General features: G+C 40.1%; 2 protein-coding genes across 2 annotated transcripts; both read left to right on the plus strand.

The window, feature by feature from the left end:
- The first annotated feature begins 1,421 nt into the window (after nucleotides 1–1,421).
- On the plus strand, nucleotides 1,422–10,857 carry rbm19 (RNA binding motif protein 19). The gene is made up of 24 exons (XM_040019672.1): nucleotides 1,422–1,579; nucleotides 1,648–1,830; nucleotides 1,911–2,024; nucleotides 2,269–2,310; nucleotides 2,681–2,915; nucleotides 3,090–3,316; nucleotides 3,412–3,471; nucleotides 3,566–3,644; nucleotides 5,051–5,122; nucleotides 5,334–5,543; nucleotides 5,623–5,753; nucleotides 5,854–5,978; nucleotides 6,066–6,162; nucleotides 7,372–7,482; nucleotides 7,575–7,775; nucleotides 7,864–7,930; nucleotides 8,044–8,195; nucleotides 8,276–8,336; nucleotides 8,976–9,055; nucleotides 9,150–9,205; nucleotides 9,337–9,453; nucleotides 9,550–9,655; nucleotides 10,339–10,459; nucleotides 10,558–10,857. The coding sequence occupies exons 1-24, from the start codon at nucleotides 1,544–1,546 to the stop codon at nucleotides 10,638–10,640; spliced, it is 2,766 nt and encodes a 921-aa protein (XP_039875606.1). The 5' UTR covers nucleotides 1,422–1,543; the 3' UTR covers nucleotides 10,641–10,857.
- A 33-nt stretch (nucleotides 10,858–10,890) lies between these two features.
- plbd2 (phospholipase B domain containing 2) lies at nucleotides 10,891–16,625 on the plus strand. Its single transcript, XM_040019682.1, has 12 exons — nucleotides 10,891–11,226; nucleotides 13,183–13,276; nucleotides 13,360–13,518; nucleotides 13,609–13,709; nucleotides 13,801–14,015; nucleotides 14,560–14,654; nucleotides 14,771–14,931; nucleotides 15,109–15,204; nucleotides 15,326–15,397; nucleotides 15,498–15,650; nucleotides 15,783–15,945; nucleotides 16,087–16,625. The coding sequence occupies exons 1-12, from the start codon at nucleotides 11,006–11,008 to the stop codon at nucleotides 16,255–16,257; spliced, it is 1,701 nt and encodes a 566-aa protein (XP_039875616.1). The 5' UTR covers nucleotides 10,891–11,005; the 3' UTR covers nucleotides 16,258–16,625.
- Nucleotides 16,626–18,126: the final 1,501 nt, after the last annotated feature.

Raw genomic sequence — 18,126 nt, forward strand, 5'->3', positions numbered from 1 at the left:
GAGTTTCTTGAAGTTGAAGGAAATATAATGTGTGCGAAAAGCATGAAAATTCAGCCCCAAAGATCCAACCAGCTCCAGCTGCTTAGCAATCCAACTAACTCCTGATTTAGATGATACGCTTCGCTTAGCAGAAAAATGTAGGCAGCCAAGTTTTTTTTCTTTTGTTTTAAACAATAAGCTACTGATTTTAAACAGCAAGCCGTCATCTCAGCAGGAAGCAAAGACCATACACAGCCAGATTAACCTGCAAGGTATGTGTAAGCTGCAGGCCCTGGTTGAACCTCCCTTCTTTCTGTTCTCCACACACTCTCCACCCTGCCGCCTTTAAGCCAGCTTCAAATACAGTTAATAGACTGTGTTTGGAGCTTAAGGTAGTTTTTCTAGCTGCAGGAACACCACAGTTGGGCTGCAGTATGCATGACTGCAACTCACAGTACAATGTAAGAAAAAGCAACATACAACATAAAGAAATGGTTTGCAAGCTTCATAACATCAAGAAACACAACGAAGACTTGCAAGTAAGGCTTGATGAAGCTCTGGAAAAAAATAAAGAGATCCTCCAAGAGAGAGAACAACAGGACATCGAGCCAAGAGACATGCAGTGCAAACTCCAAGGCATGGAAGAAAAATACAGAGCGCTGCATGTACAGCATAATAAAAAAAAACTGCACAAAAATCAACAGTTGCTTCAAGAGAAGAAGCAACTGGACATAAAACAGAAAGAAATGGACTCCAAGCTTGAAGACATGGAAGAAAAATGCAGAGTGCTGCAAATAAGGCTCGATAAAACACTGCAGAGAAATAAAGCATTTGTTCAAGAGAAAGATCAGCAGGACATAAAAGAGAAAGAAATGCAATGCAAACTTGAAGACATGGAGGAAAAATACAAAATGCTCCAAATAACTCTTAATGAAACATTGCTCCAAAATCAAGAGTTGCTTCAAGAGAAGGAGCAACAGGACATACAACAGAAAGAAGAAAAACTTATTCTCCAGAGGAAAAATCAAAAACTCCAAGAATTTTATAATGAAATAAAGTACCAAATAACTGAACTGGAAGCCGAAAAGAAAAAAATGGAAAAACAATGCTCAGAGATGCATAGTAGTATCAATGAAAGGTTTTGCAAAAGCAACAACAACAGAAAACACATGAAGACCTGCAGTGTACACTTCAAGGAAGCCAGCGCCACACCTTTCAGTCACAATTTATTCGTTTTCCAGATGTTAACTTGTCATATTTTAGTAATACTTGAACATCTGTTATAGTTACATGTTTTCATATCATATATAACATCAGTTTTTTTTAATGTGTTTTTGATATGATTATTAGAACACCCAGTTAAATATTGTTTGATTATATACGCAGTAACCATTCCCGACCACAGGGTGGCGTTTATTCACTGATACGGTTACTATCGGCCGAAGAAGAAGAAGCCCCTCCCACTCAAGATGGCGAGCTAGAGGTTCTTGTCCACGCTGTTTTTGTTGACAAGTTATATAAAGCCGTTTTACGCGTTAACAGTGGAATTACACCTTCTGTCGTGATGTCGAGACTCATCGTTAAAAACCTCCCTAATGGGGTAAGTAAACACAAAGCGAGAGCAGCCTTTAATTTGAGCCCAGCTAAATTTCACTGTTCTCTGTGCAGATGAAGGAGGACAGATTCAGGTCGATGTTTGCTGCCTTTGGCACTTTGACAGACTGCTCTCTGAAATTTACCAAAGACGGCAAGTTCCGTAAGTTCGGCTTTGTGGGTTTTAAATCCGAGGAGGATGCAAACAAGGCCCTGAAGCATTTCAATAAGAGCTTCGTGGACACATCCAGAGTGACGGTATGGCCTCCGCCGCACACAGTCTGTGCCTCGAGAGGGAACACGCGCATGCTTGATGGTTTACCTGTCCTTTATTCTAGGTGGAGATGTGTAAGGCGTTTGGAGACCCCAGTAAGGCAAGAGCCTGGAGTAAACACACTCAGAGCTCAGGGCAGGGCAAACCCTCTGCTCCGGCCGACACTGATGGCAAAAAGGTAGGAAACACCTGTGGACGGGAAATAACAGTATTTGTAAACTGACACTCTGTAATTACAGAGGTCGTACTTGTATATAAAACTTACCATATATCTTTATAATTCATTCTTCCCTCTGTATATCATAATTTTTTGCTGCCTTACCAGAGAATAATATAAGTATGATTTCATAGAATTTGTGTTTTTAATACAATAGTGTGTGTGTGTGTGTGTGTGTGTGTGTGTGTGTGTGTTTGAATTTTAGAAGAAGAAGCAGAAAAAGGAATCCAGCAGTATTCTGGGAGATGTAAGTAAATTATAAACTTTAAAATTTATCTGCTCTTAAATTGAGATGTTGGTTGGGAGATGGGTGCAAGCTTTGTGAAAAATGCTCAGACCTGCCCATCTGGCACCAACAGCCATGTCATGTTCCTCTTTATTAAGATGCTCAGTCTGGCGTTCAGCGGGTTATGGGTAGGATTACCAGTACACTGACCAGTGCCTCACTGATTTGCTGATTAGATATGTGGGTAAATTAGCAGTTGAACAGGTGTACCCAATGAAGTGGCCTGTGAGAGTACAATTTTTTTTTTTTTAAAAAAAATTTTTGCCTAACTCATCAGTTTTTGTATGATGTAACACTTAATATTTGGACATCGGCTTATATCTCATTTCAGCTGGAAGAGGAAGCAGAATTCAAGGAGTTTCTGTCAGTGCATCAGAATCGAAGCCAAGCTCCGACCTGGGCAAACGACACTGCACAGGAAGCACCCGATCCCGACAAGAAGAAGAAGACGACGACTCAAAGCAAGAAGAAACCTGCTTCAGATGATTACCTCAACTTTGACTCAGACCAGTCAGAAGAAGACAAAGAGGATGAGGAAGAAGAAAATGATGAGAGTGAGGATGAAGGTTGGTAGTGGTTGTGTTTTAATTTTGGGGTTACATCAACATCAAATACTGAAATTTATATCAGATAAATATTGATCTAAAGTACACACAGAAAATCAGATTAAACTATATTAGAAAATATTCATCCAGGTTCAGTGAATTATTGTTAATTGTTTGCTATGCCGTTGATTCCAGATGCCACTAAAGAAGCACTGAAGTCTGGCTTATCAGATATGGACTACCTGCGGTCAAAGGTGGCACAAACAGAAGACACGGAGGAGGAGGAGGAGGAAGAAGAGGATGATGATGGTCCTTTACAGCACACAGACAGTGACTACGAGAGTGGAGACAGGGAAAACATCTCAAAGGTCAAATCTTCAGTGACCTCTGAGGAAAATGACCAGAGTAAAGTGAAGCAGGAGGTGACTCTTCTGTCAGAAGCTGTTTTAAATTTTTACATTCAGTCATTGTTACTAGTTTGTAGTGATTCACACCAACCCCTGTGTATTTACTACAGACGGAGGCAACAACAGAGTTCACAGTGAAGCTGAGAGGAGTCCCGTTCAATGTTAAAGAGGTGAGCGAACAAGAAACTTCTGTGTCGGCACTGAAATCTTCACTGTATCACTCTGAATCTGTGACGCTAACATTTTTTCCTGTAACACCACTAGAAACAAATTAGAGAATTTATGACTCCACTGAAGCCTGCAGCAGTCCGGATTGGGAAGAACGAAAGCGGAAATAGAACAGGTGTGATAGTAAAAGTATTTAAAGTTTCTCATTTTGCAGCAGTCACACACATATGCTGTATTCAGTGGCTTGAGAAAATATAATTGCCCACTTCATGATTTCTTTTTTTTTTTTTTTTGTATATTTGTCACATTTGCATGTTTCAAATCATCAAATTCATTTTAATATTAGCTAAAGAGAATCCAAATAAATACAAAATGCAGTTTTTAAATAATGATTTAATTTTTTTTTAAGGGAAAGAGCCCATACAAACCTTCCTGGTCTTAAGTGAAATTTTTATTCTCCCCTTCTTAAACCATGAATTATTCACCTTTTATAAAAAAGCTGATAGCAGTCACACACTAGTCACACACAGACCTGATTACTGAATCTAAAGAAAGAGATTAAAAAACACAGACATCAATCAGTCTGCAAGTTACCAAGCCATTTCTAATACTGTGGGACTCCAGTGAAACCCAGTGAGAGCCATTATCCTCAAATGGAGAAAACATGCAACAGTGAGAAACTTCCTGGGAGTGGCCGGCCTTCCTAAATGACTTCCAAGAGCACATTGATTGGTCATCCAGGAGGTCACAAAAGAGCCTAGAACAACATCTACAGAACTGCAGGCCTGACTTGTCTCAGTTAAGGTCAAAGTTCATGATTCAACACTAAGAAAATGGCATACATAGTAGAGTCCAAGGAGAAAACCACTGCTGACCAAAAAGAACCCAAAGGCTCGTCTGACATCTGCCAAAATATTTCTTGATGATCCCCAAGACCTTTGGGAACATATTCTGTGACGACACAAAAGCTGAACTTTGTGGAAGGTTTGAGTCTCGTTACATCTAGCATAAAACTAACACAGCATTCTATAAAGAGAACATCATACCAATGATCAAACGCGGTGGTGGTAGTGTGATGGTCTAGAGCGTCTTTGCTGCTTCAGGACAACCTGCTGTAGTTGATAGAGCCATGAATTCTCCACTCTGAAAATCCTAAAGGAGAACATCTGGCCAACAGTTCATGCCCTGAAGCTCCAGTGGGCTTGGGTTATGCAGCAGGACAATGATCCAAAACACACTGGTCTACCTCTAAATGGCTCAAAAAAAAGTGTGACTGAGTTTGAGTGATATGAGACACTCGTGTCAGCTATCACAAATGCCTGATTGCAGTTCTTGCTGCCAATGGTGGCACAAACGGTTATTGGGTTTGGGGGACATTCAGGTAGGTTTGCATAACCTTTTCCCACATTTGTGTATTTGCTTATCTTTCTGCAAAATTTTACATATTTTGATGATCTCGAGTGTGACAAATATGCAAAAACAATAATTCAGGATGAGGGCAATTACTTTTTCACAGCACTACAGGTCTGTATGAACTGTATACAGGCAGATGCATCTTAACAGTGTGCTGTTGTTTTTTAGGTTACGTATACGTGGACTTGCACTCTGAGGAAGAGGTGGAAAAGGCCTTGAGGAAAAACAAGGATTATATAGGTGAAATTATTAGGACTTATTTCTGTTCATAGTATTTGGCTGTGTTACTATGAATGAGATGTTACAGGGTGTAAAAACTCTGCACAAAATATGAGCGAAAACATTTGAAGCCACCATTCAGTTGGGGAAACAACGGCACAAAGACATTTATAGATGTATTTCTCATTCTCTGCTAGCTTATGAAGCCTAGACTTTGTCCTTGTGTTTTCAGGAGGGCGTTACATTGAAGTGTTTCGCGTGGATGCTTTAGCGGGAAAGAACAAAAGAGATGGAAAAGAGAAAGAAACTGACAGAAACTTTAGCAGGAAGCTCAAGGAGGACGAGGAGGAGGAAGATGTTTCAGAGTCAGGCCGACTCTTCATCAGAAACCTTCCTTACACCTGCACAGAGGAGGACATCAAAGATCTGTTTAGCAAACACGGTGAGTTACATTGATTACACGTCTGTAGAAAGAAATGCGCTCTTGTCCCAAGTGTTTCATGGTTATAAAATCTCTGCAGGTCCTTTATCTGATGTGCTGTTCCCAATTGACACGCTAACCAAGAGACCTAAAGGGTTTGCCTTTGTAACCTACATGATACCAGAGAACGCCGTGACAGCGCTCGCTCAGCTGGACGGACACATTTTTCAGGTGTTTATGTCAGAACTTCTTCATCACTCTACACCTCATGGCTGGATTCAAAGTGCAGTTCATTAAATTCAGCTGTTTGAAAACTTTCTTACACCTCTAGGGCAGAATGCTTCACCTGCTTCCCTCCACTGTGAAGAAAGAAAAGAGTGACTCTGATGCTGGCGGTCCTGGCTCCTCATCTTACAAACGGCAAAAAGATGCTAAAACTAAAGCTTTAAGTTCCAGGTAATCGGGATCAAAGTGACCGTCTGTTTCTGTTTTTCATGCTGATATTTTTTTAAGCTTACACTTGAATTCTCGGTTTCTTTCTAGTTCGCACAACTGGAACACCTTGTTTCTGGGTACAAGTGCAGTGGCAGATGCTATTGCTGAAAAATACAACACCACCAAAAGCCAAGTCCTGGACCACGTGAGTGACTTTACATCTAGTTCGCCTGCATTTACGCTCCTGTCTGCCTCTTTTCCTCCTCCTTTTTTTTTTTTACTTGAACAATTTATTACAATTTTTAACAAATTATAAAATATAATACAAGAGAAGAAATAATAATAATATATAAGGGAAAAGGGAGTTCAGCACGACTAATTATAATTGCCTCTTTCAACCTTATATTACATTTACTTGGTAACCACAAAGTTATTTAAACTGCAGACGGCCACCTAATAAACGGGTCCCATTTAAGAATGTGTTCATGAATTTTTATTAGTCTCACAGGCAGCCAGCTGTGTCATCATTGTTATCCAAGAGTCAGAAAATCCATCTTTCTTTAAAGGAACAGAAGCCAGGGTCTTGAAATTCAGTTGCTGAACCTAAGATAAACAGTTTTGCAGAGATTTGAAATATTTTCTCTTAGAGAAAAGGTTAACCTCTTGAATATTATTCCATCAAACTTTGAGTCCTGCAGAAGTTCAATGTACATGAAGAATTAAAGACCCTTGTAACCCCACCCCTGCAGGAAAAGCTAACTGGCAGTAGATTTCACAGACAAGACACAGACAAGACCACTCGGTTGAGCAAAGGGTCTCACTGTTTTTAGTAGCTGTTAGATTGAACTACCTGTAGGGTAGGTAAGAGTACATCCAAACCATTTAGACAGACCACTTTTTACCTCCAGAATTGACTGTATGGTTATTTATAAATATCTGTTAATTGACTAAAACTTTGAAAAATGTTTGACTGGATACCAAATACGTGAAAAACAGTAATTCCAGCTCTCTGACATATACTTGGTTAACTGATTTGTTTATGATTAGTTTATTATTCCATAGAGATTTCATAAGGATTTGAAAAAGTCCCAACAACCGGCTCTGTGTAATGTATAGCATACTGACCTAGTGTTGGTGATAATAGGATGGTTTTTTTTGGGATTATGGATTTGTCCCACACAGTCTATACCGCAGCAATAGCCCACTGCTCAGGTCAGTTTCTCGCTGAAACCAATTTGGTTTATTATGACTGTTATAGTTTGGTAACCACATTTTCAAATGCTTTAGGCTAATGGCACAGTAATAACATCATCTCAATCCAAAAAAAAAAAATCCTCTTTTTACAGACTTGTGTTTTTCATTTCCTCTTTATTTATTTATTGCATGTATCTATGGTCCTTGCTCTCCCCTGCAGGAGTCAAAGGGAAGTGTTGCAGTGAGGATGGCTTTGGGGGAAACACAAATTGTCCAGGAGACGCGGCAGTTTCTGCTGGATAACAGTGTCAGCCTGGATTCCTTCAGTCAGGTATGCTTGATGTACTTCTCAATGCTCTTGATCCAAATGCGTGAATGAAAATTTGAATGAAAAGTCCACGGCTTGCGTCCCTTCGTCTACAGGCAGCAGCAGCAAGGAGTAACACAGTGATCCTGGTGAAGAACCTTCCAGCTGGAGTGCAGGCGTCAGAGCTTGAGGAGCTCTTCTCACCTTATGGTTCTTTGGGCCGCGTGCTGCTGCCACCTTCAGGACTCACTGCAATCGTTGAGTTTCTGGAGTCGACTGAAGCGAAACGAGCCTTCACAAGAATGGCTTACAGTAAGGTGTGTGCAACGTTTCACCTGCATATAGTATGTTTTGACTGCTGGATACTGAAGACTTATTATTGGATCAAATTCATCCCTAATCCAGTTCCATCATGTCCCGCTGTATTTGGAGTGGGCGCCTGTCGGGGTGTTTGTGGCCAAACCAGAACCAGGTAAACTCTCTCAAAACACAGCCGAGCAGTCTCTTTAAGAGAGAGCAGTATTTTCCAGACTTGAAGGGTATGATATGTATAATCAGAATCCACCATTGCTCTGTTTAACTAAGTATTAGAGAAGAAGGCAGCCGAGAAAGAGGAGAAGAAGATAGAAAATGAGGAAGAAGATGATGAAGAGGAGGAGGAGGAGGAAGCTCTTCCAGGTTCTACGCTTTTCATTAAGAATCTTAATTTCAACACGACAGAGGAGAAACTATTGGAGGTGGGTACATTAATAAATACTATTATTATTAACTGTTTAATCACTGGCTGATGGTCATGGTTTTTATTTGTTCATTTCAGACATTCTGCAAATGTGGCAAAGTCAAATCCTGCACGATATCCAAGAAAAAAGATAAAACAGGTACCGAGAAGGGTTTCAAATATTTCCTTTCAGAACAAGTGCCAGCATGTGCTTACTAACTGATAATACAAATGGAGTGCTCACTATTCAACCACAAATTATGTTTTGGTTAAGAAAAGTATTTTTGTAGACTCAGTGGTAAGTTATGCTGCTGTAAGATTGTTCAGCGTAACCACTTTGTTGATGGGTCAGTGATGGTCTGGTGAGGCAGATCCATGGAGCGAGGCACAGATCACTGCCATAGGTAACATTATGAAATGCTTGGACCTGCTGTCAGACCCTACACTGGTGCAGGGGGTCCTGGGTTCCTCCTGGTGCACGATAATGACCAGCCTCATGTGGCAATAGTATGCAGGCAGTTCCTAGAGAATGAAGGAATTGATATCATTGATGGCCCCCATGCTTGCCTGAATTAAATCCAATAGAAAACCTCTGGGACACTTTTCAGTCAATCTGAAGATGACAGGTTGCACCTTGGACTTTCCAGGAGCTCAGTGATGCCCTGGTCCAGATCTGGGAGGACGAGACTTCAGAACTATCTGAAGTTTAATCACAGACAAGCACGCTGTTAATATTGTGCTAAACATCTGCTTTTCTCTGCGTAATCACTGTTCTCATGCTTATTGTTCTGTCTTCTAGGCAAACTGTTGTCAATGGGTTACGGTTTTGTCCAGTATCAGACGGCAGAAGCAGCTCAGAAGGCCCTGAGGCAGCTACAGGTACCATCCACACCTCCTCAGCAACACTCTCGCAGCTTTTCTCCACAAGCAGGTTTTTGGCTAATGTCTTCTCTCTCCTTAAACCCTCCTTCAGCACTGTAAGGTGGATGATCACCAGTTAGAGCTGAAGGTTTCAGAGAGAGCCACAAGGTCAGGTTTTCTTTTTCCCCACTTATGTCTATTTACTTACAAGAATATGCTCCTAAACATTTCAGCTGACATGTTTATGGTTAGAATTTGTGGTAGCATGAAGACATCGTTCATTTTTTTCCCATGTGCAGGACAGCTGTGGTGACACAGAAGAAGAAACAAGCTGACAAGAAGCAGACGGGATCCAAGATCCTTGTGCGCAATGTTCCTTTCCAAGCATCTGTCAGGGAAATCAGGGAGCTTTTCTGGTAACACGTACACAGCTATCGTTTTTTATTATTATTTACGCTGTTGGAAGAGCTAAATTAATACTCACATTTCCTCCTTGTATTTCATCTTCTCAGTACATTTGGGGAGCTAAAGACTGTCCGTCTTCCAAAGAAAGCGGCTGGTTCAGGAAGTCATCGAGGTTTTGGCTTTGTTGATTTCCTCACCAAACAAGATGCTAAGGTTTGTGAGTGATTCATGAAACGAAGAAAATATACATTTCATCAGCTACTCAGAATATTATAGCATGTAGATTTGTAGGTCTCATCATTTGGCTACATGTCTGTCGGTCTGTGGGTGTCTCCATCGCCAAATGTATTTTATTATTTAACATTGAAGGGCAACAATAGAGGAAATGATCCAAGGTCTGTGACATACAATACTTTCAACAGCATATAAAGAACTTTTTTAAAATACTCAAGGTGGGATATTTTAATGTGCTTTAAAAATATTAAAATAGATTTTTGTCTTACAGATTTTCTGCTAATAGGAAGTTTAGAAACAATTTCAAGCCGGAAGCTGACATATCCAAGAGAGATAATATAATTTCAATTTCAAAAATCTAATTTGATGATCACAGTTTGAACAAATTTAATCAAAAGAAGTAATCGAACGAGTGGTGCTTTCAACCATTTTCACCAACATTCAGGGATAAGCATGTATTTAACTCATTTCTGGTTTTCATTACCAATTATTGGCCTTAAAACTGATCTTGTAGCATATTGTTAAAAAGGAGATCCAGCCAACATTTTTAAGCATCAGCCTTAGCTCAAGTGACTCAAATTAGTAAAGTGTGGCAATATTTATTTTAGAGGGATTTTGGCTGTCACACTGATTAGCAGCTGTGTTCCTCTGGTTCTATGTAGAAAGCGTTTGCCGCACTATGCCACAGCACCCATCTGTACGGGAGACGTCTTGTGCTGGAGTGGGCTGACGCAGAGGAAACTGTGGAGGCATTGAGGCGAAAAACAGCTGAACATTTTCATGGTAAATCCACCAAATCCTTGTTAACAGGACACAATTAAATAAAAGGTAGGTTTGCCGTTTATTCTTTTTTTTTTTTTTTTTGTTTTATTCCTCCTCAGTCACTGCCAAAAAGCAGCGAAAAGCGGAAGTTATGGAAGGAATTTTGGAGACAATGGAAACTGAAGGTGGTGTGGAAGACTGACATCTGCAGCCTCCGCACAAATCCTGACCCCAACGCTCTGTGTAAAATGGACTGAATAAAACATGGACCCGAATATCTGCAGAAGTTTATAATGAATTTAAAAGCTGGTCCAGTTTTCTCTGGATTAACTAGTATTTTGTACAGAATGAAATGTCCAAGAGATCTGATGTACCTGACGACTGGTTTTTATATATGTATAAAAGCTGCGTACATGTTACTTTTTGTCTCATGTCTCGTTTGTGACAGTGACTGAACTACTGATGAACTTATGATGCGGGATGTCGGGCGGCGTCTTTTATTTTGAAAGTCCCGGCGGTAGTCAGGTGACTTGGCCCATCGAAGTCACATGATTTGTTCATGTAAACATGGCGTGCAGGCGGAACGGAGCTGACCGTGTTAGAAGTTTTACAGAAGTTTTAGATCTTTTAAAGATGTTTTTGCTTTTGTTTTGTATGTTTACGGCCGTTCGAGCAGAAATACGAACGGCTGTGATCGACAAGCAAACCGGACAGCTGTCTGTCATAGAGGGATATCAGGAGGATTTTGTGGCTTGGGCGAATTTCACTGATGATATTGAAACGTCAGGGTGAGTGTTTAGAGGCTGTTCTTGGTCTAAAATGTAAAATATTTGCCCCTAAAGGCTCGGTTTGTCTGTGCGGTTTGTGCTTGAAATAGGTCGTTGGTGAATGGTCAAGCTGGGTCAGTGCTGCAGTTTCTTACAGAAAGTAAGAAAAGCGTGTTGCAGCGTTGACTCCTGATATTGTTTCAATTATTCGGTTAATTGTTTAATGCAAGGGTGAAGAGCTCAAGGTCCGGTGTCCTGCATGTTTTAGATATCACCTTGGGTCAGCACGCCTGAATCAAATGATTGGTGCATTACCAGGCCTCTGGAGAACCTCAAGACATGTTGAGTAGGTCATTTAGCCATTTAAATCATCGGTGTTGGCTAAAGGACACGTCTAAAACCTGCAGGACATGGCCCTTGTGGCCTGGAGTTCCCCACCACTGGTTTAGTGTATAATTTGCAGTTCCACACACAGTGTTTTACTAGTTTTACAGCCAAACCGATCCAGATTCTCTCAGACTAGTTCAAGAATTTAAGAAAAAATGAGAAATTATACATATTAAAATATTTGAGTTCATAAAGAACGTAAACAATCATCCCCTATGAAGCTGCAACAGAATGGTGTTCGGCAGTGTCAATGGTCTAAATTGTTTTCCTTGTTTTTTCGTAAATGTTGACTTGTTGAGCAACATTTAATCCTTGTGGTTTTGTTTTGAGGAACCCAAATTAGCAGAAGTGGCACACATGACACACTGAGAAACCTTCTGGAGGTCTTTAAAAGTTTTTCTTTGGACATTGGCTGGGTTTTTGTTTGTTCTGTTTGGGAGGGGAGATAATATTTTGTATCTTTAGGCACTTTGTTACTAGCAGCCTGTTACAAGAACACATCATTTGCACCCATTTCTTTAGTTGCAAAAACAAAAAAAATAGAAAATACAGCATCCATAGTGTGTGGCCTGTGGAAACTATGAAAAGTGAGGAAACAGGCAGGTCATAAAGAAATCTGTCTTCTCTGTAAAGAAAAGGGTGAGCCACTGAGGTATCCCAGATTACACAAGAAGTGGACTGAAGATCAGTGACAACAGGTCTGATGGAGTGATAAATTTAATTTTGAAACTTCTGGTTCAAATAGCACCATGTATGGAGGAGGTCAGGCAAGAGGTAGAACCAGTATCTACAGCCTTCTGTAAAACATGGTGGACGCCCTGTTGTTTTTGGGGGTTTTTTTGTTTTTTTAGCTGCGTTTTAGCCAGTGGTGCTGGAGATCTTGTTAAAATTGATCTATCGGAATCAGAATATTTTATTAATCCCAAAGTGGTCACAGTTGCTTCAAGACAGTAAGAACAGTAATCAACTAAATGAAATAATATAATAGATTAAATAACAATAACATGAATAATGATAATAGCAATAAGTAATAATATAATAAAATAATATAAATGCAATCTCTTACAAAGTTACAAAATATAACAAAATAGCTCTGTATGTAGAACAGTGCATTCACATTTTAATCCACCGTATAATAGTATCTGGAAAGCATGTGATTGACAGCAGCTTCATTTTTCAGCTTGACAATGATCCCAAACACACTGCCAATGCCATAAAGTCATACCTGGATAGAAAAACAATCAGTATTGAAGTATTAATAGTATTAAGCCTGGAGAACTATTCCTGAACCTACTTAAAGAAATTACACGAAAGTTAGTTTAAGAAAGTTCAGACTGTGCTGGCAAATTAAGATGGTCATACCAAAACTTGACTTTCAGTCTGATTAGATTTACACAGACTTTGCTTTTGACTTGTATGCATAACCTTGTTTGCACATAATTCAGTAGAGCACTGCACCACCTATTTTCCTAGCAAAATGTAAACAAATGGGGGGTGGCTCAAGGTTTTTGCACAGTGCTGTAAACTTCATAAATCTTTTTTTTTTTTTTTTCTGGAGATCGTTTTACATTTTTATGCTCTCTCTTTCAGCTGGTCTTTCTTGGAGGTGACTACCAGCAGTCGGTACAACGACAGCATCCAGGCTTACGCTGCAGGTGCAGTTGAGGCTGCAGTAACGTCTCCGGTCAGTCTAACCCTCATTTGGTCAGACGTTAAAATATTTTTGGTTTAATTATTCTAATGACTAGGTATGCTGGTGTTTTTTAGCTGATCTATAAACACTGGATGAACACTCTAATGGGTTACTGCGAACCCTTGATGTATGAATCTGCCTACTGCGAGCGCCTTAAGTCTTTCATCATAACCAACATGCAGTGGATTCAGGACCAAATAGAGAATAATCCAAACTCACCCTACTGGTACCAGGTACAATGAGCAGGACTGAAAAAATCCCTTACACGACAAGCTTTTTTAAAGGCCAGAAATCAGACTTTGTGCTATCTGTTTCTTCATCAGGTGCGTCTGGCATTGCTGCAGCTCAAAGGTTTGGAGGACAGCTACAATGATCAGCTGTCTTTGCCAATAGGGTCATTCTCTCTCAACCCATTTGGCTTCCTGTAAGTAGTTATCTCCTTTTCTGTATCATTCAAACATGTTTTACCCTCTTTTGCTGAGATTTTAAACTTTCACTTGCTGTTGCCCAAACAGACTTTTCCAAATGGGCGGAGACCTTGAGGACCTGGAATCGGCTCTGAATAAATCCAGTCAAACCCGACCCATTGGCTCTGGCTCCTGCTCTGCACTGATTAAGCTTCTGCCTAACAATAAGGAACTGCTGGTGTCACATGACACCTGGAACACCTACCAGGCCATGCTGCGCATAATGAAGAAATACATTTTTGCCTTTAAAGTTTCTCCTCTAGGTAATTAATTGACGCAAGTGTGCCTCCTGATTGATGATAAGATTCATTGAGATTGATCAGGAGAGACGAGATTAGAAATGATCACATCAGAGGGACAGATCAGGTTGAGTGACAACAAAGTTAGAGAGGCAAAGGTTAGATGATTTGAACATGTGCAGAGGAGGGATAGTGGATATACTGGAGAAAGGATGTTTAATATGGAGCTGAAAGGCGTCATATAAATAACTTACTTGCATAATGATTCCCTCGGGGTCTGAGGGAAAGCCACAAAACCTTTTTAAGCCCATATCTAAAGATTTTTCCAGTTAGCTGTTGCTGTTTCTAGATACCCGCTCACTCTACTTTTCAGATTTACAATACAAAAACAATGGTCCCAATTTTTTTATATAATGGCAAAACAATTAGATATGTCCTTAAATGCTTGACTTTTGAATTCTTTAATGCACGTTTAAAACCCCAAAAGTACCCTAGCACCATTTTTGATGTAATTATTTTAGGGACTAGTTGATAGTGTGACTTCAGCACGTGCTCTCATGTTTTTCAGACAACTATGTTCTTCCTGGAAGAACTCAGGCGTTCTCATCCTACCCTGGATCCATCTTCTCTGGGGATGACTTTTACATCCTAAGCAGCGGCTTGGTAAGATCTCTTTATACTTGACATTATATAACAGAATATGATTTTTTTTTTTTAAAAAGGGAAAGCTGAGATTATCTTACTGCTTTTATTTTTTTTCTTTCTTTTTCTGTCTGTAGGTTACTTTGGAAACCACCATTGGCAACAGCAACCCTGCTCTCTGGAAATATGTTCAGCCCACTGGAACAGTCATGGAGTGGCTGAGGAACATTGTTGCAAATCGACTCGCTGCTACTGGCAAGGACTGGGCAGAAATCTTCACGAAGTACAACAGTGGAACGTGAGTTAGTTTTAATCATCAAAAAGAAACTGTTTGATCTGCTGACAAGGCTCCAGACTGTTCTGCTTTTTAGCTTGTGTTGATAATCCTCACTGAAGACCAGATTATGTAACATTTTGTTTTGTCCGTGTTGTGCGTATTAGTGAAAAGAAGGCCACTTTTAACTTTGCTTTGCAGTTACAACAACCAGTGGATGATTGTCGACTACAACCTCTTCACTCCAGGGAAGACTGACATCACAGAAGGGCTCTTTGTCGTGTTGGAGCAGATTCCGTAAGTCACAGCACCCGAACTTGGATCAAAATAGATCATTTATTCAGTGTTTCTATTGACAATATATAACCCTATCAGATCTGACCTTAAAACAAGCATTTTATTTTTTCCAATGCTGCAGAGGACTCGCCATTTACGCTGATAAAACTCAGGAACTGCTGAAGAAAGGATACTGGGCTAGTTACAACATACCGTAAGTATTTGGTGTGCAAACATTAAGGTAAATGTTAATCTGTACTTTAGATTATGCATGTGTCTTTTCTTTTGTCCATACTTCCAAATTCTTTCTGAAGGTACTATGTGGAAATATTTAATAAGAGTGGCTGCAATGAGTTGGTTGAGAAGTTTGGCCCGTGGTTCTCTCTGGACCAGAATCCTCGGGCTCAGATTTTCCAGAGGAACCAGACAGATGTTACAGATGTGGACTCGATGGTCCGCCTGATGAGGTACGGTCTGTGTGTTGCACATGTTTGGAGATTTGTATTCCCAGAACAAACAATCTCTAATAGATGTTGTAGTTTTTGAAAGTTAGGGGAAAAAAGGTCTCTTAATTTATGAGATACACTGTTCCTCCTCAGGTATAATAACTTTAAGGAAGATCCACTCTCAAAGTGTGACGGCTGTGATCCACCTGAGAACGGAGAGAATGCGATCTCAGCGCGGTCAGACCTGAACCCAGCTAATGGAACATATCCATTTGGCGCCTTAAAGCAGAGACCACACGGAGGAACAGACATGAAGGTTTTCATTTTCACATCTCCCTTTGCCCTAACCCTTTTACCCATCATGCACCCTGAAGATTTGTTTTGGTTTGCCGTAAGTAAAAATGAGTTTAAAAGAGATGTCCACTGAGTTTGAGCCATTGTGTGTGATTCTTTGCAGCTGACCTCCTACGAGATGTTTCGAGAGTATGGCATGGTGGCAGTGAGTGGTCCAACCTGGGACCAAGTGCCACCCTTCCAGTGGAGCGCTTCCCCCTACAAAGACCTGCTACACATGGGTCAGCCTGATGTATGGCGTTTCAAGCCTATAAAAGTCACCTGGACTCCTTAACTGGCATCAGTAGTTCCAGCTCTATGATGTTTGACAAAGGGAAATGGCAGAGAAACAGTCATCACTGCTTCTCACAGAAATCATTAAGTGGTACAGAGATTAATAATGTACCTCTATTTGAATAAGAAAACAGAAAATTAGATTTTTTTTTTTTTGCATTTCTCTTTCTCATGCAAAATATGTGAAAATCATTATAATAAACCCAATAAATATGCACCTTTCTGTGGAGAAATCACCAAGTATTATTACTTACATTTATGCTGATGAACATTTTCTGTAACACTTGTTGCAAATGTTTTAAACCTGGGATAAATCATAAACAACAGAGCGATCACTTCTTTTTAAAAGGTGTGTGTGTGTGTGTGAGAGAGTGTGTGTGTGTGTGTGTGTGAGAGAGTGTGTGTGTGTGTGTGTGTGTGTGTGTGTGAGAGAGAGTGTGTGTGAGAGTGTGTGTGTGAGAGAGAGAGTGAGAAATAAAACAGGAAAAAATGGTCAAAGAGAATCAGGAGCTCAAAGTAAAGCTTGATGAAGCTCTGGAAAAAATAGACCCTCCAAGAGAAAGAACAGCAGGACATAGACCCGAGAGACATGCAGTGCAAACTCCAAGGCATGGAGGAAAAATACAGAGCGCTGCACGTACAGCATAATAAAACACTGCACAAAAATCAACAGTTTCTTCAAGAGAACAAGCAGCATGACACAAAACAGAAAGAAATGGACTCCAAGCTTAAAGACATGGAGGGAAAAGGCAGTGTGCTGCAAATAAGGCTCGATAAAACACTGCAGAGAAATAAAGAGTTTGTTCACGAGAAAGAACAGCAGGACATAAGAGGAAGAAATGGTATGCAAGCTTGAAGACATGGAGGAAAAATACAAAATGCTCCAAACAACTCTTAATGAAACACTGTTCCAAAATCAGCAGTTGCTTCAAGAGAAGAAGCAACAGGACATACAACAGTTCACCCAATGCTTTCACTCACTGTATCCGCAAAGTGGCTGGTTATGAATACCCAATAACACTTCAATGAGTTACCACTATGTCAGTAGCTGGTTCTCTGACCCAGCACTTGGAGTTTATTCCTCTATTTCTTTTCTTAGGTATATTGAAGGTATGTTAAGTTCTTGTTGTGGCTGTTATTAGTTTGGATCTGAGTTTCCTTGTATATTGTTATTCATTGTTTATGGTTAAGTCCATCTAGTTATAGTCTTTTGTTTATTTAGATTCCTTTGTGTCATCACCTCTGTTAAGTCTCCCTTGTTGGTTAGTGTGTCTAACCTGTCTTGTTTCATGTCTGTGTGGTTCATGTTGTCAAGTTGTGTCATGTCTGCGTCCTGTCATGTTTCCTGTTTATTTTGAAAGTGTTGTTTCCATATTCTATGTGCTTAGTTTAGACTTCCCTGTGGCGTCATTATGTTCATTCTAGTCAGCTGTTTCCTAACATGTTTTCACTTCCCTGATCACCTCCTGTGTGTATTTAGTCTGTGTTTCCTTTCAGTCTTCGTCAGATTGTCTGTGTTACCACACTTCGCGTGAAGGTTTTCATGATTTTTGTTTGGGGCATGTTCACGTTTCTGGTTCATGTTTTTTAGTGTCATAGTTCCTCTCATGTCCCAGTGCAAAGTCATGTTCATAGTCTTTCCTAGTGTTTCCAGTTTTGGTTCTATTTTAGTTTTCACCACAGCCCATGTTGCCTTGATTGTGTTTTCTTGCAATCAGCCATAATAAAGTCTCGTCTTCTGTTTAACATTCAAGTCAAGTTCTGCATCCCTTTGTGTCTGCGTTTGGGTCCACGATTCACGCTTCTTTTTTTCCCCCAGAGCTTTATTAAGCAACAGTATACAGAGAATATATACAAATTAGAATATAAT

This window comes from Simochromis diagramma, unplaced genomic scaffold (assembly GCF_900408965.1).
Source record: "Simochromis diagramma unplaced genomic scaffold, fSimDia1.1 OVJJ01000822.1, whole genome shotgun sequence".
NCBI classification, from domain to species: Eukaryota; Metazoa; Chordata; class Actinopteri; order Cichliformes; family Cichlidae; genus Simochromis; species Simochromis diagramma.